Raw genomic sequence first — 23,312 nt, 5'->3', positions numbered from 1 at the left:
GATAAATGGGGGGGATAAATGGGGGGGATAAATGGGGGGATAAATGGGGGAGATAAATGGGGGGGATAAATGGGGGGGATAAATGGGGGGGATAAATGGGGGGAGACGGGGGGAGATAAATGGGGGGGATAAATGGGGGGGATAAATGGGGGGGATAAATGGGGGATAAATGGGGGAGATAAATGGGGGGAGACGGGGGGAGATAAATGGGGGGGATAAATGGGGGGGATAAATGGGGGGAGATGGGGGAAATGGGGGAAATGGGGGAGATGGGGGAAATGGGGGAAACGGGCGTGCAGAGGGGTCTGAGGGGGTGCAGGGGGGTTCAAGGGGGTCTTTGAGGGGGTTTAGGGGGGTCAGGGGGGTCTTCGAGGGGTTTAGGGGATTTTAGGGGGATTTAGAGGGATTTTAGAGGGAACTTTGAGGGGTTTTGGGGTATTTTAGGGGGGTTTAGGGGGCTTAGAGGGATTTTAGGGGATTTTTATGGCGTTTTGGGGAATTTTAGGGGGGTTTAGGGGGACCTTTGACGGGTTTGGGGGGATTTTAGGGGGGGTTAGGGGATTTAGCAGGTTTAGCAGGTTTTTTAGCAGATTTTAGCAGGTTTAGGGGGTTTAAGGGGGTTCAGGGGGATCTTTGAGGGGTTTTGGACGATTTTAGAGGGATTTTAGGGGGATTTAGGGGGCTTTAGAGGGATTTTAGAGGGAACTTTGAGGGGTTTTGGGGGATTTTAGGGGGGGTTTAGGGGATTTTAGCGGGGGGTTTAGGGGGTTTTAGGGGGGTTTGGGGGATTTTAATGGGTTTTAGGGGATTTTAAGGGGGTTTAGGGGGATTTTAGGGGGATCTTTGAGGGGTTTTGGGGGATTTTAGCGGGTTTAAGGGATTTTAGGGGTTTTGGGGGATTTTAGGGAGGTTAGGGGATTTTAGGGGGTTTAGGGGGATTTTTTTTTTAATTTTATTTTTTAGGGGATTTTAGGGCGAAATGGGAAAAAATAGGAAAAAAATGGGGAAAAACAGGAAAAAATGGGAAAAAACCAGGAAAAATGGGAAAAACCCGGAAAAAACTGGGAAAAAATGGGGAAAAAAAGGGAAAAGTGGGGAAGGGGGAGGGGCTCAGCTGGAGGGGGGAGCCATGGGGGGGGAGGGGAGGGATTCCCACCTGGACCCCCCAGACGGGGCAGAAAAAGGAGAATTTTGGGGCTTTTGGGTGGAAACCAAAGCAAAAAACCCCAAATCTTGGGGATTTAGCCCCAAAAATCCAGGTGGGAAAAGAGATTCAAGGAGAGGGGAAAGGAGATTTCGGGAGCTGGGCTGGAAAAATGAGGGGAAAAACGAGGATTTGAGGGGTTTTTCCTGCAGTAATGAGGAGAAAAACAAAGTTTTTGGGAGCTTTTCCTTAAAAGGAGGGAAAAAACGGAGCTGGAGGAATTTTTTCCATAAATCCGAGCCAGAAGTGAAAGTTCAGGGTGGAGCTGTCGCAAACTGAGGGAAAATGAGGGCGCTGGGAGATTTTTTTTCCTGTCAAAACAAGCGGAGAAACGAAGTTTTAGGGATTTCCCTAAAAAAATAAGGGGAAAAATGAGGATTTTGGGGGGGAATTTCCTGTAAAAACAACGAGGAAAAAACAAAATTCCAGGGTTTTGTTCCCACAAATCCCGGCCGGAAAAGGAAATTTTAGGGATTTTTTTTTTTTTTTTTCTGTAAAATCCGAGTCCAAACCGTGAAGTTTTTGGGATTCCCTGCTGGAAACGGAGCGGGAAAAGGGAATTTTGGGGATTTTGGGGATTTTTTCCCCAGGAAAAAGAAGAAATCCCAAACTCCCCCCTCAAAGAGGCGGAAACCCCAAAGTTCCCGGAATTCCCTCGCTCCCAATCCCACAAAAATCCCTTCGCCCTCCCTGCCCGGGGGAAAATCCCCGTTTTCCCACCCCAAATTTCCCATTTTCCCGCCCCAAAAATCCCCATTTTCTGCCCCAAAATTTCGCATTTTTCCGCCCCAAAATTCCTCATTTTTCCCGCCCCAAGTTCCTCGGTTTTCCACCCCAAAAATCCCCGTTTTTCCACCCCAAAATTCTTCATTTTCCACCCCAAAATTCCCATTTTTCCCCCCTGGGTGCGGCCGGGGCGGGGCCGGCGCCGCTCCCGGAGTTTTTTTTTCCCAAAGTTTTTTTTCCCCGGATTTTTTCCCCGGTTTTTTTCCCGGAGTTTTTTTCCCAAAAGTTTTTTGTTTGTTTGTTTTTTTCCCCGGATTTTTCATTCCTGAATTTCATTTTTCCCGAAGTTTTTTTTTTTTTTTTTTCCGGACTTTTTTTTCCTTTTTTTTTCCTTTTTTTTTTTCCCGGATTTTTTTCCCCCAGATTTTTTCCCGGTTTCTTTTTCCCCTGATTTTCATTTTCCCGACCTTTTCCCGGCGCTTTTCCCGCTCCTTTTTTCCGGCGATTTCGCCCCAAAGCCGCGGGCGCCGCTCTGAGCCTCAAAAACCTCCGGGAGGGGCTGAAAAAACTCCGCTCATTTGCATAAATTACCATAAATCTCCATAAGCCGAGCCCGCCGGCAGCGCTGCGCCATAAAAGAGCAACGGGAGTTAATGAAGGGGGCGGGGCCAAATTAATGAATTAATTAATGAGAGCGGGGGGGGCCCTGGGGGGGAGCGAGGGACGAGCGAGGAGGGACCCGGGGGGGCCCAAATCCAAAAACCCCAAAAAAACCCCAAAAAACCCCAAAATCTCAAACCCCCGAAAGCACAAAAATCTGAAAAAAACCCAAAAAACTAAAAAATATCAAACACCAAAATCCCAAACCCCAAAACCCCCCGAAATTCCAAAAAAACCCCAAAATCCCAAAAATCTCAGAAATCACAAAAATCCCAAACCCCGAAAATCCCCAAAATCCACAGAACCCCAAAAATTCCAAAAATCCCAAAAATCTCAGCCATCACAAAAATCCCAAACCCCAAAAATCAAAAAAAAAACCCCAAAATGCCCTCAAAACACCAAAACCCCCCCAAAATTCCAAAAAATCCCCAAAATCCCAACCCCCAAAAATCTCAACCCCAAATCCCAAAAATGTCAAAAATGCCAAAAATCCCAAACCCCAAAAATCCCCTAAATTCCAAAAAAAACCCCAAAATCTCAAACCCCCAAAATCCCAAACCTCAAAAATGCTAAAAAAGCCAAAAATCCCAAATATCAAAAACCCCCAAATATCTCAAACTCCAAACCCCAAAAAACCCCCAAAATCCCCAAAAATCAAAAACCCAAAAAAACCCAAAACTCCCAAAAATCAAAAACCCCAAAAACCCCAAAACCCCCCAAAATCCCAACCCCCCCAAAAATCCCCAGACCCAAAAAACCCCAAAAACCCAAAAATCCCCAAATCCCCCCCAGCCCCTCCCCAAATTCCCAATTTTTTGGGAATTTTCCCTTTCCCGCAGTTTTGTCCATTAACCCCCTCATTGCCGGGCGCACGAACGAGCCGTTGTTAATTAAAAGCGATTTTAATTTACACAGAAATAGTAAATGTCCGGAATTCCTTAAAAAACGCGCTATGGACAATAAATACAGTACAAAATTCCAGCCGGGAAAATTCCGGGAATTTCCCTCCGGCCCAAAAATCCGGGAACCGACCCCAAAAAATCCCCCCCAGGGAGGCCGGGAACAGCGGCAGGGAAAGGGTTAAAAAAAAAACCCAAAAAACCCCAAATTTGGGATGGAAATGGTTAAAAAAAAAAACCAATTTCGGCAAAAAATTGGGAAAATAAAGGGGTAAAAATGCCCCCAAATTTGGGGATAAAAATGGGAGGGAAAGGGTTAAAACAACATCAAATTTTGGGATGGGAATGGTTAAAAAAAAAACCAAAACCAAATTTCGTGATGGAAAGGGTTAAAAAAAACCCCAAATTTTGGGGAAAAATGGGAGGAAAAGGGTTAAAAATGGGAATTTTTTGGGGGGAGGGGGGGCCAAAAAAAAAAGGCATTTTGGGGTTTAAAATGAGATTTTTGGGGCTAAAATGGGATTTTTTAAAATGAGAACGGAGATTTCTGGGGTGAAAAATGGGATTTTGGGGCCAAAAAGGGATTTTGGGGCAGAAAAGGAGATTTTGGGCCTCTGGGGTTTTTCCCATTCCCATCCCATCCCCGATGGATTTGGGGTTTCCCATCCCGGGGCCGATCCCAAGTTCCCAAATTCCCACATCCCCGCTGCTCTCCCCAGTCCCAGGGCCACATTCCCGACCCCAATCCTGATCCCAGTCCCGATGATCCCAGTCCTGGTCTGATCCCATTCCTGATCCCAATCCTGATGATCCCAATCCTGATCCTGATCCCGATCCCAATCCTGATCCCACTCCTGATGAGCCCAATCCTGATCCCAGTCCTGGTCTGTTCCTGTTCCTATTCCTGGTCTGATCCCAATCCTATTCCTCATCCATTCCTGATCCCAATCCCAATCCTGATCCCGGTCCCATTCCTGCTCCATTCCCAATCCCGCTGATCCCGGTCCCATTCCTGATCCCAGTCTGATCCCGATCCCCTTCCTGGTCCATTCCCAATTCTGTTCCCATTCCTGCTCTGCTCCCAATCCCGCTCTGATCCCAATTCCGATCCCGGTACTGTTCCCATTCCCGTTCCCGTTCCCGTTCCATTCCTGGGATCCCCGTCTGTTCCTGTTCCTATTCCCAATCCTGTTCCTGATCCCAATCCCAGTTTGATCCCAATCCATTCCCAATCCCATTCCATTCCCAATCCCAGTTTGATCCCGTTCCATTCCCAATCCCATTCCCAATCCCATTCCCATTCCATTGCCGATCCCGTTCCATTCCCAGTATCCCAATCCCAGTTTGATCCCAATCCCATTCCCATTCCATTGCTGATCCCAGTCCATTCCCAGTATCCCAATCCCAGTTTGATCCCAATCCCATTCCCGTTCCATTCCCGATCCCGTTCCATTCCCAGTATCCCAATCCCGTTCCATCCCCGCTGTCCCGGTTGGATCCGGGTCTGATCCCGGTGTCTCGATCCCGTTCCATTCCCGGTTGGATCCCGGTCTGATCTGGATCTCCTGTTCCCGGTGTCCCAGTCCCGTTCCGATCCCGGTGTCCCGGTCAGATCCCGGTGCCCCGTTCCGTTCTGGATCCCGGTGTCCCGTTCCCGGTGTCCCATTCCCGGTGTCCCGTTCCTGGTCTGATCCCATTCCTGGTGTCCCATTCCCAGTGTCCTGGTCAGCTCCTGATCCCGGCGACCTGATCCCAGCATCCCGGTGAGATCCCGGTGAGATCCCGGTGCGATCCAGGTCTGTTCTGGATCCCGGTGAGGTCCCGGTGTCCCCATCCCAGCGAGGCCCCGGTCGGCTCCCGTTATCCCGGTGAGGTCCCGGTGCCCCCGTTATCCCGGTGAGGCCCGGTCAGCTCCCGTTATCCCGGTCGGCTCCCGTTATCCCGGTGAGGTCCCGGTGAGGTCCCGGCGAGGCCCCGGTCAGCTCCCGTTATCCCGGTCAGGCCCCGGTCAGCTCCCGGTCAGCTCCCGTTATCCCGGTGAGGTCCCGGTGCGGCCCCGGTCAGCTCCCGTTATCCCGGTGCGGCCCCGGTCAGCTCCCGTTATCCCGGTCAGCTCCCGGTGAGCTCCCGTTCTCCCGGTGTCCTTTCCCCGCCCCCGCCGTCATCTGGTGCACGTCCGGGCGGCTCCGAGGCCGCCGTTGTGGCTGGGGGGGGGCAGGAGGGGTCCCGGCAGGGGGGTCCCGGTGCCTCCCGGTGCCGTTCCCGGTGCTGTTCCCGGTGCCGTTCCCGGTGCCCCGCGGGGCTGCTGCAGGTTGAGGATGCTGTCGATGGCGCTCTGCAGGTGCTCGCTCAGAGAATCGTCCTGGGGGCTGTCGCTGCTGAACGAGGCCTTGTCCACCTCGGCCTCCGCCCGCCGCCGCTTCCCGCCCCACGTCCCGCAGCCTTCGTCCTCCTCCTCCTCCTCCTCCTCCTCCTCATCCTCATCCTCATCCTCCTCCTCCTCCTCCTCGTCCTCCTCCTCCTCCTCCTCCCCGTCCGACGGCTCCTCCGGGGGCCCCTTCCCGGCGCGGCCCAGGCGGGCGGCGGCCGCGGGCTCCCGGCGCAGGGCCGTGATCACCGGGCGGCGCTCGGAGCGCGGCGGCTCCCGGGGCTCGGGGGGCAGCTCCCGCAGCAGATCCCGGCTGTCTCGGACCTCCCGGTGGTGCTCGCGCTCCCGGTGGTGCTCCCGGTTGATGTCCCGGTGGTGCTCCCGCTCCCGGTTGATGAGCTCGCGGTTGATCATCTCCCGGTTGATCTCCCGGTAGCTTTTCCTCAGCGGCAGCCGGCACGGCACGGCCCCGCCCCCGGCCCCGCCCCCGCTATTTCCCGTCGGTGGCACCGGGGATTTTTTCTCCAAGGATCCGTTCAGTTGCTGCTGTCCCATCCCCACCACCGGCTGCTGCTGCTGGGGCACCCCGGGGTGGGTGACCCCGGCATGGGTGACCCCGGTGTGGGTGACTCCGGTGTGGGGCACCCCAGGGTGGGTGGCTCCGGTGTGGGTGGCCCCGCTGTGGGTGGCCCCACTGTGGGTGACTCCAGCATGGGTGACCCCAGCATGGGTGGCCCCAGCATGGGTGCCCCCACTGTGGGTGCCCCCGGTGTGCGGGATGCCGGGCGGATCCAGGGCCGTGTTGTGGATCACCTTGCTCAGCCCCGCCTCCTGTTTGATCTTCAGCTTGAGGCCGATGCGGCTCCGCGCCTCGTACGTCTTCATCATCGGGGGGCGGCTCCGCGAGGGCAGCGCCTCCTCCTCGCCGGCCCCGCCCCCGGCCCCGCCCCCGGCCCCGCCCCCTCTGGGCTGGGGATCCCCCCCTCCCCCTCCCCCTCCCCCCCCTCTCTGGGCGGGGGAATCCCGGGGTTCCCCCAACCACGTGACGCTGGGGGAGCCCCCCCCGTGCTTGATCAGCAGCTTGGGGGGGGCGGGAGGGGGAGGGGCGGGCGGGGGAGGGGCGGGGGAGGGTTGGGGGAGGGGCAGGGAGGAGGAGGAGGAGGAGGAGGGGGCGAGGGGGTGGGAGCGGGAGGAAGATGAGGACGAGGAGGAGGAGGACGAGGAGGAAGAGGAGGAGGAGGAGACGTATTCGTCTGCAAGGGAAAGGAGAAGGGTCATTAATTAGAGCTCATTTGCATGTTAATCGCAGTAATTTCCCGCCCAAAATGTCCCTTTTCCCACGGGATTCATCCCAGGGATCCCAAGGATCCAGAGGCTGCACCAGGACCCTGCAGGGACCCTTAATGGACTCCTAATTAACCCCTTTAATTGGCCCTTAATTGACCTTTAATTGGCCCTTGATTGACCCCTTTAATTGACCCTTAACTGACCCATTTAATTGACCCCTTTAATTGGCCCTTAATTGACCTTTAATTGACCCTTGATTTTCCCCTTTAATTGGTCCTTAATTGACCTTTAATTGGCCCTTGATTGACCCCTTTAATTGGCCCCTTTAACTGACCCTTGATTGCCCTTCATTGACCCTTAATTGGCCCCTTTAATTGACCCTTAATTGACCCTTAATAACCTTTTGATTGACCCCCGGTTTTCTTTTCCAAAGGACTTTGGGTGAATTCCCGGGAATTTGGCGCCAAACCCCAAAAGTTCCATCCCAAACCGCGGGAATTCCATCCCGACACGCCCATGGATCCCGCCCCCATTCCCGCCGGGATTCCCGCCCCATTCCCGGGATTCCCGCCCCGTTCCCGCCCCATTCCCGGGATTCCGACCCCATCCCTGGGGATTCCCGCCCCATTTCCCGGGATCCCGCCCCATTTCCCGGATTCCCGCCCCGTTCCCGCCCCATTCCCGGGATTCCGACCCCATCCCTGGGGATTCCCTCCCTATTCCCATGAATCCCGCCCCGTTTCCCACCCCATCCCCGGGATCCCGCCCCATTTCCCGGTTCCGCCCCATTCCCATAGATCCCGCCCCATTCCCGGGATCCCCGTTATCCCCGTTCCGCACCGGGCCTGTCCCGGGCCAGCTGCCGTTTTCTCCTCCCCATTCCCCGGGATTCCCACCCCATGGATCCCGCCCCATTCCCGGGGTTCCCACCCCATTCCCGCCCCACGGATCCCGCCCCGGGCCTGTCCTGGGCCTGTCCCGGTTCCATTGATCCCGCCCCCATTTCCCGGTAATCCCCGCCCCATGGGTCCCGCCCCGTTCTCCCGGGTCCGCACCGGGCCTGTCCCGGGCCAGCTGCCGTTTTCTCCTCCCCATTTCCCGGATCCCCGTCCCATGGATCCCGCCCCAATTTCCCGGGATTCCCGCCCCTTTCCCCATGGATCCCGTCCCATTCCCTCCCCGTTCTCCCGGTTCCGCACCGGGCCTGTCCCGGGCCTGCCCCGGTCCCATGGATCCCCTTTCCCCATGGATCCCGCCCCATTTCCCGGGGTTTCCACCCCATTTTCCGGTATCCCCGCCCCATGGGTCCCGCCCCGTTCTCCCCGGTTCCGCACCGGGCCTGTCCCGGGCCTGTCCCGGTCCCATGGATCCCGCCCCATTTCCCGGGGTTCCCGCCCCATTTCCCGGGGTTTCCACCCCATTTTCCGGTATTCCCGCCCCATTGATCCCGCCCCGTTCTCCCCGGTTCCGCACCGGGCCTGTCCCGGGCCAGCTGCCGGTCGAGCGCCAGGGCCGTTTTCTCCTCCTGGATGAAGATGCGATCGATCATCACCATCTCCGCCGAGGGGCTCGAGCGCTGCGGGGGCACCGGCACCGGGCGGTCAGGGGGGGTCCCATGGGGAGTTTGGGGGTCCCAGGGGGATTTTGGGGAGTTCAGGGGGTATTTGGGGGACCCCAGGGGATTTTGGGGGTCCCAGGGGGGGTTTGGAGGGTCCTGGGGGGAAAGTTGGGGGGTCGGGGGGGGGGGGGTCCCATGGGGCGGTTTGGGGGTCCCAGGGGTATTTTGGGGGGTTCAGGAGGCATTAGGGGGGCCCCAGGGGATTTTGGGGGTCCCGGGGGGTATTTGGGGGTCCCAGGGAGATTTTAGGGGGTATTTTGGGGGTCCCAGGGGATTTTGGGGCTCACCCAGGACTCCTCGAGCAGCAGCAGCCAGGGAGGGTTTGGGGGTCCCAGGGGAGGATTTTGGGGGTCCCAGGGGTATTTTGGGGGTCCCGGGGGGTATTTGGGGGGTTCAGGGGGTGGTTTGGGGGTCCCAGGGGTATTTTGGGGGTCCCAGGGTGGTCCCAGGGCTCACCCGGGACTCCTCGAGCAGCAGCAGCCGGGGAGGGTTCAGGGGGTGGTTTGGGGGTCCCGGGGGGTATTTGGGGGTCCCAGGGGTATTTTGGGGGATATTTGGGGGTGTTTGGGGCTCACCCGGGACTCCTCGAGCAGCAGCAGCCGGGGAGGGTTTTCGGGTCCCAGGGGATTTTGGGGGGTTCAGGGGGTCCCAGGGGATTTTGGGGGGTCCCGGGGGGTATTTGGGGGTCCCAGGGGGGATTTTGGGGGTCCCAGGGGGTATTTGGGGGTCCCAGGGCTCACCCGGGACTCCTCGAGCAGCAGCAGCCGGGGAGGGTTCAGGGGGTGGTTTGGGGGTCCCGGGGGTGTATTTGGGGGGTCCCAGGGGTATTTTGGGGGTCCCAGGGGATATTTGGGGGTCCCAGGGCTCACCCGGGACTCCTCGAGCAGCAGCAGCCGGCGGGGAGGGTTCAGGGGGCATTAGGGGGGTCCCAGGGGTATTTTGGGGGGTCCCAGGGGTATTTGGGGGGTTCAGGGGGTATTTTGGGGGGTCCCAGGGCTCACCCGGGACTCCTCGAGCAGCAGCAGCCGGTATTTGTTGAGCATGGCCCGGGTGCGGCGCAGGAGCTGCTCCGACACCGCCTCGAACTCCTCGTCCACTGCAAGGGGAGGAGTAATTAATTAATTATTGAATGGGGGTAATTAATGGGGGGGATTGGTGGGGGATTAATGGGAATTAATGGGGAATAAATGGGAGATTAATGAGAAATTGATGTGAGATTAATGGAGAATGAATGGATCATTAGTGGGGAATTGATAGAAAATGAATGGGAGATGAATGGGGAATTAATGGGAATTAATGAGGAAGTGAATGGGAAAGTAATAAGAAATTAATGGGAGATTAATGAGGAGTTGATGGGGAATTGATGGCGATTAATGGGGGATTAATGGGAGATGAATGGGCATTAATAAGGAGTTAATGAAAAATTAATTAATGGGGAATTGATGGGAAATTAATGGGGATTAATGGGGGATCAATGGGAAATTAGTGGGGAATTGATGGGGAATTAATTATTGTGACTATCCATTAATTATTGTGACTATCCATTAATTATTGTGACTATCGCGATATTCCCTATGTCATGACACCTCTCTGGTTCCCCCGGCAGCACCCCCTGGTACACAGGGTAGGGCAGGAGGTGCCTGAGGGCGTCGCCATTGTCCCCGATATCGTGATATCCCTGTTCACTATTGCGACTATTGTGATATAAATACCTCGTTGACACTCCATTTCCCCCGGCAGCACCCCCTGGTAGACGTGGTAGGGCAGCAGGCGCCTGAGGGCGTCCCCATTATGGTGATATCCCCATTAACCCCAATGACTATCGCGACTATTGCGATATCCCCGTTCACTATCACGACTATCACGATATAAATACCTCTCTGACACTCCTGCTCCCCCGGCAGCACCCCCTGGTACATGGGGTAGGGCAGCAGGCGCCTGAGGGCGTCCCCATTATGGTGATATCCCCATTAACCCCAATGACTATCGTGACTATTGCGATATCCCTGTTCACTATCACGACTATCGCGATATCCTCACCTCTCTGACACTCCATTTCCCCCGGCAGCACCCCCTGGTAGACGTGGTAGGGCAGCAGGCGCCTGAGGGCGTCCCCCAGCGAGCGGAAGGGCGAGCGCAGCTCGGGCTGCAGGACGGCGCCCTGGTGCTTGTGCAGCTGCTCCAGGAGGCTGCAGACGGGGCAGAAACCACAGAAACGGGGAAATTCAACAAAAAATGGCAAATCTGAACAAAAATCCGGGGAAATTGAACAAAAATCTGGGGAAATTGAACAAAAATTCAGGGAAATCTGAACAAAAATCTGGGGAAATCTGAATAAAAATCTGGGGAAATTGAATAAAAATCTGGGGAAATCTGGACAAGAATCTGGGGAAATCTGAACAAAAACGGGCAAATCCCAGTTCCCCTCCCAGTCCCTCCCAGTTCAATCCCAGTTCAATCCCAATCTGTCCCAGTATAAACCAGTAACTCCCAGTTCCCTCCCAGTTTCTCCCAGTTCCCCCCAGTTCAATCCCAGTCCCCCCCAGTCCCTCCCAGTTCCATCCCAGTATAAACCAGTTCAATCCCAGTTTATCCCAGTCCCTCCCAGTCCAATCCCAATCTGTCCCAGTCCCTCCCAGTATAAACCAGTAACTCCCAGCCCCTCCCAGTGCTCCCAGTTCAATCCCAGTTACCCCCAGTTCCATCCCAGTTTATCCCAGTCCCTCCCAGTCCAATCCCAATCTGTCCCAGTCCAATCCAGTAACTCCCAGTCCCCCCAGTCCCTCCCAGTTCAATCCCAGTCCCCTCCCAGTCCCCCCCAGTCCATCCCAGTTCCATCCCAGTATAAACCAGTTCAATCCCAGTTTCTCCCAGTCCCTCCTGACCAGGCCTCCTTGCTGGGCTGCAGCACCGGCGGCTTCTTCAGCGCCAGCTTCGGCTCCAGCTGCAGAGAGACAGAGCCCGGATTGGGGTGAAAAACCGGGAATTTGGGAAATTCACAGAGTTTGGGGTAAAACCCGGGATTTTGGGAAAATTCACAGTTTGGGGCCAAACCCCAGGGTTTGGGGAAAATTCCCCAATTTTGGAGCAATTCCCAGGATTTGGGGTGCAATCCTGGGATTTTGGAGCAATTCCCAAATTTTAGGGTGAAATCCCGGGATTTTGGGAAAATTCCCAAAAATATGGGTGGAAATGCCAGGATTTTGGGGTGAATTCCAGGGATTTTGGGTCAATTCTTAAAATTTGGGGAGAATTCCCAGATTTTGGGTCAATTCTGGGGATTTGGGGAGAATTCGCAGATTTTGAGTGAACCCCCAAATTTTGGGGTGAATTCTGGTGATTTTTGGGGTGAATTCCAGGGACTTTGGGTCAATTCCTCAGGTTTGGGGTGAAATCCCAGGAATTTTGGGTCATTTCCCAGGGTTTGGGGTAAATCCCAGGCATTTTGGGGAGAATTCCTGGGATTTGGGGTCAATTCCCAAAAGTTTGGGGTGGAATCCCAGGATTTTGGGTGAATCCCCAGATTTTGGGTGAATTTTGAGGATTTTGGGGTGAATTCAGGGGATTTTGGGGTGAATTCTGGGGATTTGGGGTGAATTCTGGGGGTTTTGGGTGAATCTCCAGATTTTGGGGTGAATTCAGGGGATTTTGGGACTCACCGTGGGTGGGGCCTGGGGCCCCTTCCCCCCTCCCGAGGGCTGGGGGGGGCCCTTGAGCCCAGGCGGCTTCGCCTGCGGAAAAATGGGAGAAAAATTGGGAAAAATGGGAAAAATGGGACAAAAACTGGGAAAAATGGGGGGGAAAAGGGACAAAATGGGGGGAAAAATGGGAAAAATTGGGGACAAAAGGGAAAGGATTGAGAAAAATGGAAGAAAAAGGAGAAAAATGGGTAAAATCAGAGGAAAATAGGAAAGATCAGGAAAAATTGGACAAAATTGGAGAAAACAGGGAAAAAAAATCAGAGGAAAATGGGGAAACATTGGGATAAACAGGAAAAATGGGAAAGAATTGGAGCAAATGAGAGTAAATTGGAGAAAAATGGAAAGAATTGGGAAAAATCAGGAAAAATTGGGAAATATGGGAAAAAATGGGGAAAAATCAGGAAAAAAGGGACAAAACGGAGAAAATGGGAAAGAATCAAGGAAAATGGGAAAAAATGGGAAAATGGGATAAAACTGGGGAATGGAGGTGGAAAAAGTGGAATAATAGGAGGAGGAAATGGAATTAAACACGGAAAACTGGAATGAAAGGGCAAAAAAAATGGAATTAAAGGGGAAAAACCAGAATTAGAGAAGAAAAAGTGGAATTTAAGGGGGGAAAACTGGAATTTAAGTGGGGAAAAGTGGAATTAAAGGGGGAAAAAATGGAATTAAAGGGGGAAAAGTGGAATTAAAGTGGGAGAAATTGAGTCAAAGGGGAAAAACCCGAATTACAGCAGAAAAGCTGAAATTAAAGGGGAAAAACTTGGAAATAAAGAGAGGAATAGAGAAATAAAGGGGAGAAAATGGGATTAAAGGAGGAAAAGATTGGAAACGAAGTGGGAAAAATTGAATTAAAATGGGAAAAAATTGGAATTAAAATGGGAAAAATGAAATTAAAGTGGGAAAAGCAGAATGAAAGGGAAAACTCGGGAAAAAAGGGGAAAATGGGAAAAAAGGAGGAAAACGGAAAAAAGGGGAAAATGGGAAAAAAGGGGAAAATGGGAAAAAAGGAGGAAAAGCAGGGAAGGAGGGGGTGGGGGAGGGGCGCTCACCTGGGCCGGCTGCGGGGGGGGGAGGGGCGGCCCCGCTTTCCCGGGGGGCGGGGCCGCTTTGCCGGGGGCGGGGCCGGGGGCGGGGCCTGCGCCGGGGGCGGGGCCTGAGAACGGCGGCGGCTTCGGGGGCTCGGCCCCGGCAGCGGCACCTGAGGGAGAGAAACGGGGAAAAATGGGAAATTGGGAAAATTGGGAAATTGGGATCGGGAAAATGGGAATGGAACAGCGGCACCTGAGGGAGAGAAACGGGAAATGGGAAAATTGGGAAAATTGGGAAATTGGGAAAATGGGATCGGGAAAATGGGAATGGGGAAATGGGAATGGGAATGGGGATGGGATCGGGAAAATGGGAATGGAACAGCGGCACCTGAGGGAGAGAAACGGGAAATGGGAAAATTGGGAAAATTGGGAAATTGGGAAAATGGGATCGGGAAAATGGGAATGGGGAAATGGGAATGGGAATGGGGATGGGATCGGGAAACTGGGAATGGAACAGCGGCACCTGAGGGAGAGAAACGGGAAATGGGAAAAATTGGGAAAAATGGGGAAAATGGGGAAAATGGGAAAAATTGGGAAATTGGGGAAATGGGAATGGGATCGGGAAACTGGGAATGGAACAGCGGCACCTGAGGGAGAGAAACGGGAAATTGGGAAATTGGGAAAATGGGAAAAATGGGGAAAATGGGAATGGGAAACTGGGAATGGGAATGGGATCGGGAAACTGGGAATGGAACAGCGGCACCTGAGGGAGAGAAACGGGAAATGGGAAATTGGGAAAATGGGAAAAATGGGGAAAATGGGAAACTGGGAATGGGAATGGAACAGCGGCACCTGAGGGAGAGAAACGGGGAAAAATGGGGAAAATGGGAAAAATTGGGAAATTGGGATCGGGAAAATGGGAATGGGATCGGGAATGGGGAACTGGGAATGGAACAGCGGCACCTGAGGGAGAGAAACGGGGAAAAATGGGGAAAATGGGAAAAATTGGGAAAAATGGGGAAAATGGGATCGGGAAAATGGGAATGGGGAACTGGGAATGGGGAACTGGGAAACTGGGAATGGAACAGCGGCACCTGAGGGAGAGAAACGGGAAATGGGAAATGGGGAAAATGGGAAAAATGGGGAAAATGGGAATGGGAAATGGGATCGGGAAAATGGGAATGAGAAATGGGAATGGGAACTGGGAATGGGAACTGGGAATGGCAGCAGGAAATTGGGAACACTGGGAGTTCCCAAAGGCGGGGTGGGATACTGGGAGATACTGGGATGGGAAATACTGGGATTTGGGGATACTGGGGGATACTGGGATTTTGGAACACTGGGATTTGGGGATACTGGGATTTTGGGATTTTTGGGACTTTGGGATTTTTGGGACATTGGGATTTTGGGATACTGGGAGTTCAGGGTATTGGGACACTGGGATTTTGGGATTTGGGGATTTTGGGGCACTGGGATGTGGGGGCACTCTGGGATTTGTGGATTTTGGGATTTTGGGCCGTGGGGCTGCTCCGGGATCTCGGGGTTTTGGGATTCTGGGATTTTGGGACATTGGGCCATGGGAGCTGCTCCGGGATCTCGGAGTTTTGGGATTTGTGGATTTGGGGCCATGGGGGTGCTCCAGGATCTCGGTGTTTCAGGATTTTGGGGCCCTGGGCTGTGGGGCTGCTCCGGGACCTCGGGGTTTGGGGATTTGTGGATTTGGGGCCATGGAGCTGCTCCAGGATCTCGGGGTTCTGGGATTTGTGGATTTTGGGGCCATGGGGGCGCTCCGGGATCTCGGGGTTTCAGGATTTTGGGACATTGGGCCATGGGAGCTGCTCTGGGGTTTTGGGATTTGGGGCCATGGGGGCGCTCTGGGCTCTCGGGGTTTTGGGATTTGGGGCCATGGGGGCGCTCTGGGATTTCAGGATTTTAGGACATTGGGCCATGGGGGCGCTCCGGGATCTCGGGGTTTCAGGATTTTGGGCCATGGGGCCACGGGAGCTGCTCTGGGGTTTTGGGATTTTGGGCCATGGAGCTGCTCCGGGATTTTGGGATGTGTGGATTTAGGCCATGGGGGCGCTCCGGGATCTCGGGGTTTGGGGATTTGGGGCCATGGGGGCGCTCTGGAATTTCAGGATTTTGGGCCATGGGGGCTCTCGGGGTTCCGGACCCACCTGAGGCCGGGCCGGGCGTTCCCGGAGCCGCCGGCACCAGGACGGGAGCGGCCGGGGCCGGGAACGGGGCCGGGCTGGACGGGGGCGGCTTCGGCTGCAGCAGCAGCCCCTGGGGCACCTGCAAAGGCCAGAGAGCGTCAGGAACGAGCCAGAAACCCCAAATGCTGAGAAAATGGCACCAAAAACCCCCAGAGAGCGTCAGGAACGAGCCAGAAACCCCAAATCCTGAGAAAACGGCACCAAAAACCCCCAGAGACCGTCAGGAACGAGCCAGAAACCCCAAATGCTGTCAGGAATGGACCCAAAAACCCCAGAGAGCGTCAGGAACGAGCCAGAAACCCCAAATCCTGTCAGGAACGGCACCAAAAACCCCAAATCCTGATAGGAACGGACCCCAAAACCCCAAATCCTGTCAGGAATGGACCCAGAAACCCCAAATCCCATCAGGAATGAGCCAGAAACCCCAAATCCTGAGAGAACGGCACCAAAAACCCCAAATTCTATGAGGAATGGACCCAAAAACCCCAAATCCTGTCAGGAATGGCCCTAAAAACCTCAAATCCTGTAAGGAATGAGCCAGAAACCCCAAATCCTGTTAGGATGGCCCTAAAAACCCCAAATCCCATCAGGAATGGACCCAAACCCCTCAAATTCCATCAAAACAGCCCAAAAAAACCCTCAAATCCCATAGGAATGGACTCAAAAACCCCAAATCCTGTCAGGAATGGACCCAAAACCCCAAATCCTGGCAAAATGGCCCTAAAAAAACCCCAAATCCCATCAGAAGTGCCCCAAACCCCCAAAAATCCCAAATCCAGGGGGATCCAAACCCTGAATTTCCTCAAAATTCCCAAATCCACCCAAAAATCCCAAATCCGCCCAAAAATCCCAAATCCAGAGGGATCCAAACCCTGAAATCCCCCCCAAAAATCCCAAATCCAAAACCTGAATCCCAAAAATCCCAGCCTGGAATTTTTGGGATTTCCTAGGAATTGATCGGGATTTCCACTGGGATTTTTGGGAATTCCCACTGGGATTTTTGGGATTTTTTGGGAATTCCCACTGGGATTTTTGGGATTTTTTGGGAATTCCCACTGGGATTTTTGAGGAGTTTTGGGATTTGCCAGGAATTTCATTGGGATATTCAGGAATTCCCGGGTTTTACCTGCCGGAAGCGCTCAGAAATGATTGCAATAATTGGAATAATTGGAATATTTGGGATTTTTTGGTGATTTTTAGTTTTTCGGGTGCTTTACCTGCTGGAAGCGCTCAGAAACGATTCCAATGATTGCAATAATTGGAATATCTGTAATATTTGGGTATTTTTGGGCATTTTTGGGGTGATTTTTATGTTTTCCGGGTTCTTTACCTGCTGGAAGCGCTCAGAAACGCTTCCAACAATTCCAATGATTCCAACGATTCCAATAGTTGCAATACTGGGCATTTTTGGGTATTTTGGGGTGATTTTTTATGTTTTCTGTTGTCCTTTACCTGCTGGAAGTGCTCAGAAACGCTTCCAACAATTCCAATAATTCCAATAATTGCTATTTTTGGGTATTTTTGGGTGATTTTCGGGTATTTTTCTTTGTCCTTTACCTGCTGGAAGCGCTCAGAAACGATTCCAATGATTCCAATAATTGCAATATTTGGTATTTTTGGGTATTTTTTAGGTATTTTTGTGTGATTTTTCGGTATTTTCCGTTGTCCTTTACCTGCTGGAAGCGCTCAGAAACGCTTCCAACGATTCCAATAATTGGAATATCTGCAATATTTGGGTATTTTTTGGGTATTTTTTTTGGATGCTTTTTCGGTATTTCCGGGTTCTTTACCTGCTGGAAGCGCTCAGAAACGCTTCCAATGATTCCAATGATTCCAATGATTGCAATACCTGCAATATTTGGGTATTTTCAGGTATTTTTCTTTGTCCTTTACCTGCTGGAAGTGCTCAGAAATGCTTCCAATGATTCCAATAATTGCAATATTGGGTATTTTGGGGTATTTTTTGGGTGATTTTTCTGGGTATTTTGGGGTGATTTTTTATGTTTTCCGTTGTCCTTTACCTGCTGGAAGCGCTCAGAAACGATTCCAACAATTGCAGTAATTCCAATGATTGCAATAATTGCTATTTTTAGGAATTTTTGGGTGTATTTTCGGTGCTTTACCTGCTGGAAGCACTCAGAAACGCTTCCAACGATTCCAATAATTCCAATGATTGCAATAATTGCTATTTTTGGGTATTTTTTGTGTGATTTTTAGGTATTTTTTGTTGCTTTACCTGCTGGAAGCGCTCAGAAACTATTCCAACAATTGCAGTTATTCCAATGATTACAATAATTGCTATTTTTAGGAATTTTTGGGTGTATTTTCGGGTTCTTTACCTGCTGGAAGCGCTCAGAAACTATTCCAATAATTGCAGTAATTCCAATGATTGCAATATTTGGGCATTTTGGGTATTTTTGTGTGATTTTGCTATTTTTTTGTTGCTTTACCTGCTGGAAGCGCTCGGTCCCGCCCTTGGGCGGCGCCGCGAACGCGGCCGGGACGAGCGCGAAGCTCCGCGGGTGCTCCGGGGGCAGCAGCGCCGGGGCCGCCGCGCCCTTGAGCGCCGAGAGCGGCAGCGGAACGGGGCGGGCTGGGGGTGCTGGGAATGTTGGGAATGTTGGGAATGCTGGGAATGCTGGGAATGTTGGGGATGCTGTTGGAATGCTGGGGATGCAGGGGGTGCTCGGGGGGCTCCGCGAAAGGCGCCGGGAAAAGCCCCGGGGGCGGCTCCGAGGGCGGCCGGGGCTGGACGGCGGCCGGGGCTGCGAGGGGGGGCGGGACGGCGGCATTTGGGTGGAAATCGGGGCCATTTGGGGCAGCGGCGGGGCCGAGGGGTCCCCCGGGGACGCTCCCGGCGCTTTGGGCTGCAACGGAAGCACAGGGAGAGCTCGGTTAGTGCGGGAGAAGCGGCCAAAAATCCCGAATGCAGCAGAGAAATGCGCGGTTTGGGGGTTTGCAGGAAATGGCCCCAAAAAATCCGAATGCAGCAGAGAAATGCGCGGGTTTGGGGGGGTTTGTCAGGGAATGGCCCAAAAAACCCGAATGCAGCAGAGAAATGCGCGGTTTGGGGAGGGTTTGTCAGGGAAATGGCCCAAAAACCCGAATGCAGCAGCGGAATGCGCGGGTTTGGGGGGTTTGTAAGGGAAATGGCCCCAAAAAACCCGAATGCAGCAGAGAAATGCGCGGTTTGGGAGGGTTTGTCAGGGAAATGGCCCCAAAAAACCCAGAATTCAGCAGAGAAATGCGCGGGTTTGGGGGGTTTGTAAGGGAAATGGCCCAAAAAACCGAGTTCAGCAGAGAAATTCGCATTTTTGGGGGTTTCAGGGAAAAGCGGCTGGGATGGCCCAAAAACGGCCAAATTCAGCAGCAAAATTCGGGTTTTGGGGGGTTTTCAGAGAAAAGTGGGGAAATGGCCCCAAAAACCCGAATGCAGCAGCGGAATGCGCGGTTTTGGGGGGTTTGTCAGGGAAAAGGCCCCAAAAAACCCGAATTCAGCACCAAAATTCGCTTTTTTGGAGGTTTCCAGGGAAAAGTGGGGAAATGGCCCAAAAAACCCGAATGCAGCAGAGAATTCGCTTTTTTGGGGGGTTTGTCAGGGAAATGGCCCCAAAAAACCCGAATGCAGCAGCGGAATGCGCGGTTTTAGGGGGGTTTTCAGAGAAAAGCAGCTGGGAATGGCCAAAAAACCCAAATTCAGCACCAAAATCCGCTTTTTTGGGGGGGTTTGGGGGGGTTTTCCAGGGAAAAGCGGCTGGGAATGGCCCAAAAACGGCCAAATTCAGCAGCAAAATTCGCTTTTTTGGGAGGATTTTCAGGAAAATGGCCCAAAACCAGCCCAAATTCAACACCAAAATTCGCTTTTTTGGGGGGTTTGCCAGGGAAAAGTGGGGAAATGCCCAAAAACGGCCCAAATTCAGCAGCGAAATTCGCTTTTTTGGGGGGTTTGTCAAGGAAAAGCGGCTGGGAATGGCCAAAAACGGCCAAATTCAGCACCAAAATTCGGGTTTTGGGGGGTTTTCAGAGAAAAGTGGGGAAATGGCCCAAAAAACCCCAAATTCAGCAGCGAAATTCGCTTTTTTGGGGGGGTTTCAGGGAAAAGTGGGGAAATGGCCCAAAAAACCCCAAATTCAGCAGCAAAATTCGCTTTTTTGGGGGGATTTTCAGGGAAAAGTGGGGAAATGGCCCAAAAAACCTGAATTCAGCACTGAAATTCGCTTTTTTGGGGGGGGGGGTTTCAGGGAAAAGCGGGGAAATGGCCCCAAAAAACCTGAATTCAGCAGCGAAATTCGCTTTTTTGGGGGCGTTTTCCAGGGAAAAGTGGCTGGGAATGGCCCCGGAGGAGCAAATTCAGCCCCGAATTTGGGGTTTTGGGAATTCCCGGGGAAAAGGGGGTCGGGAATGAACCAAAAATGGCAAATTCTGCCCCAAATTTGGAGGTTTTGCAGGGGATCCCCAATCCATCCCCAAAACCCAATTCTGCCCCAAATTCTGATTTTTAAGGCATTTTTGGGAGGTAGGAATGGGGGTTTTGGGGTGAATTCCCAGGGTTTGGGCTCAATTCTCAGATTTGGGTAAAATTTGGGGTTTTTGGAGTGAATTTCGGAGATTTTGGGGCCAACTTTGGTGGTTTTGGGCTGAATCCTCAGGTTTGGAGTCAATTCCTGGGGTTTGGGGTGAATTTGGGGGGTTTTGGGGGTGAATTTTGGGGTGAATTTGGGGTGAATTTGGTGAATTTTGGGTGAATTTTGGGGGTTTTGGGGTGAATTTGGGGTGAATTTGGGGTAGAATTTGGGGTTTTTGGGGCACAGGCAGCAGCAGCAGCAGCATTGGGGGTTAGTGAGCGCCAAGCCAGCGAAGCAGCTGGGAGGGAATTGGGCAGAAATGTTGGGATTTGGGAAAAAAGGGCTGGGAAATGCCCAGATCCCAAATTCCCACCCCTGGGTCCCAAATTTGTGCCCCTGGAAATCCCCAAATCCTGGGAATTCCGGAATCCAAAGAATTCCCAAATCCATAAACCCAAAATTCACAAACCCCAAATCCCGCCACCCCAAAACCCCAAAAAATCCCCCAAAATCCCAAAAAACTCCTCAAAAATCCTCAAAAAATCTCCAAAAAAATCCCAAATAAATCTGAAAAAAATTCCCCAAACAATTCCCAAAAAATCCCCCAAAATCCCAAAAAATCCCCCCAAACTGCGAAAAAGTTCCCCCAAAAATTCAGAAAAATCTCCCCAATAAATTCCCCCCAAATCCCCTAAAAATCTCAAAAAAATTCATGAAAAAAATCCCTAAAACTCCCAATAAATCCCAAAACATTCCCCAAACCCCCCCCCAAAAAAGTCACTCAAAAACCTCCAAAAAATCCCAAAAAAATCCCCCCCCAAAAAATCCCCTGCAACCCCCCCAAATAAATCCCCAAAAACTCCCAATAAATCCCCAATAAATCTCCCAAAAATCCCCAATAAATCCCCAATAAATCTCCAATAAATCCCCAAAATCTCCCCAATAAATCTCCCATAAATCTCCAATAAACCCCAATAAATCCCAATAAATCCTGAAAAAACCCCCCAAATCCCCCCAAAATCCCAAAAACTCTCAGTAAATCCCAAAAGTCCCCAATAAATCTCCCCAATAAATCCCCAAAATAACTCCCAATAAATGCCCAATAAACCCCAATAAATCTCCCAATAAGTCCCCCATAAACCCAATATCTCCCAATAAACCCCAATAAATCCCCAATAAACCCCAATAAATCCAAAAAATCTCCCAACAACCCCCAATAAATCTCCCAATAAACCCAATAACTCTCAATAAACCCCAATAACCCCCAATAAACCCCAATAACTCCCAATAAATCCCTCATAACTCCCAATAAACCCAAATAAACCACAGTAATCCCCAATAAATCTCCCAATAACTCCCAATAAATCTCCAAACACTCCCAATAATTCCCAAAAAAATCCCCCAAAAAATCCCCCAAAAAATCCCCAATAACCCCCAAAATCTCCCAAAAATCCCAAAATAACCCCCAATATCCCCAATCCCCCCCAATCATCCCCCCATCATCGCGGCGCGTTTGCGGCGCACCTGCTGCAGGAACATGGGCACCCCGTCCTGCCCCATCACCGCGGTCGTCGTTGCCGCCGGTGCCGTTCCCAGCAGGATTTTCTCGGGGCTGCCGGCCAGGCCGGGGCTGGGCTGGGCCGGTGCCGGTGCCGGCGTCGCCGGGGGCTGCGCGGTGCCGCCGGCGGTGCCAGACCCGGGCCCGGCCTCGGCGCCGGGGCTGCCGCGGCCGTTTGGATGCTGACGGCGGCGCCCAAACCGTCGCCGGCGTTGAGCATGGCCACGGGGCTGGCCAGGGTCACCCCTTGGATCACCGTGGGCGCCGCCGCCGCCGGGGCCGAGCCGGGGCTGGGCAGGGGCCCGGCCAGCGACACCGGCATCTGGAAGAGCGCGGGCGCCGGCTGGCCCGGCTGCAGCTGGATGGGCGCCGCCGACAGGATGTGCGCCGTGCCCGCCGCGCCCGGCGACGCCAGCACCGGGCCCAGGTTCAGCTGCCCGGCCAGGTTCTGGTTGAGCAGCTGCGCCGGCAGGGCGGGGTTGGCCAGCAGCTGGGCGGCGCCGGCGCCTTGGCCGGCGATGATGTGGGCCTGGCCGGCGCCCGGCAGGAGCTGGCCGCCGACGTTGGCCGGCAGCGCCGAGAGCGGCTGCGGCAGCGGCACCGAGGCGCCGGCCAGCTGGCCCGGCAGCAGGAACTGGTTCTGGCCCTGGAAGGGCTGCGCCGGGATGACGATGGAGCCGCCCTGGTTGAGCACGTGCACGCTCATGGATTTGCCCAGCGCCGCCGGCTGCGGCGGCGGCGGCTTGAAGACGTTGGGGGGGAAGCCCTGGAGCACCACGTTGGGCGCGGCCTTGCCGGCCATGAAGGTGAGGTTCTGCTGCGCCTTGGCCGGCGCCTCGCCGGGCAGCGCCAGGGCCCCGCCGGGCGCGAAGGGCTTGGGCGTGATCTGGTAGAGCTTCTGCTGCAGCACGCCGGCGGGCTTGGGCTGGATGGGCGTGGGCGTGCGGTGGATGATGACGTTGGGCGCCGGCACCAAGGAGCCGCCCAGCCCCGAGGTGACGGTGAGCGGCTGCGCCGACGCCGCCGAGACGCCGCCGAACACCGAGCTGCCGTTGAGCGTGGTGGTGGCCACGGCCGGGAGGCTCTTCTGGATCACCAAGCCCGCTCCCTGCGCCGCCGCCGCCGCCTCGGGCTGGGCGATGTAGCCGCCCACGGCCGCCACGGGCGCCGGCTTGGCCAGCAGCTGCGGCGCCGCCGGCTGGTTGATGGCCATCACCTGCTGGCCCACCACCTGGATGGGGCCCAGCCCCAGCGCGCCGCCGGGGCTGCCGTTGGGCAAGCCGGGCAGGTTGGGCAGCGGCTGGATGGTGACGTTGCCCAGCCCCACCTGCTGCAGGAAGGGCTGCACGCTGATGGCTTTGTTGACCACGTCCGGAGGCTGCACCAGGGCCTGCGGCGCCAGCACGGCCGGCGGCTGCAGCCCCAGCAGGTCGGCGCCGCCCGAGAAGATCTGGGGCGTGCCGCGGCCGCCTGCACCAC

The 23,312-nt window shown here is 53.9% G+C and overlaps 1 protein-coding gene across 1 annotated transcript in view; it reads right to left on the bottom strand.

Moving 5' to 3' along the window:
- Window positions 1–4,788: 4,788 nt before the first annotated feature.
- The window catches only part of BICRA (BRD4 interacting chromatin remodeling complex associated protein), a 26,776-nt gene continuing 8,252 nt past the window's right edge, over window positions 4,789–23,312 (bottom strand). Inside the window, 11 exon segments of the mRNA XM_077193005.1 lie at window positions 4,789–7,110; window positions 8,618–8,720; window positions 9,764–9,858; window positions 10,803–10,951; window positions 11,648–11,706; window positions 12,422–12,493; window positions 13,516–13,664; window positions 15,672–15,789; window positions 18,161–18,577; window positions 21,800–21,954; window positions 21,957–23,312. Of these exon segments, the coding sequence (XP_077049120.1) occupies window positions 5,651–7,110; window positions 8,618–8,720; window positions 9,764–9,858; window positions 10,803–10,951; window positions 11,648–11,706; window positions 12,422–12,493; window positions 13,516–13,664; window positions 15,672–15,789; window positions 18,161–18,577; window positions 21,800–21,954; window positions 21,957–23,312 (4,133 nt within the window). The 3' untranslated portion in view covers window positions 4,789–5,650.

Source organism: Agelaius phoeniceus, chromosome 36 (assembly GCF_051311805.1).
Source record: "Agelaius phoeniceus isolate bAgePho1 chromosome 36, bAgePho1.hap1, whole genome shotgun sequence".
NCBI classification, from domain to species: Eukaryota; Metazoa; Chordata; class Aves; order Passeriformes; family Icteridae; genus Agelaius; species Agelaius phoeniceus.
This window is presented reverse-complemented; position numbering and strand designations above follow the sequence as displayed.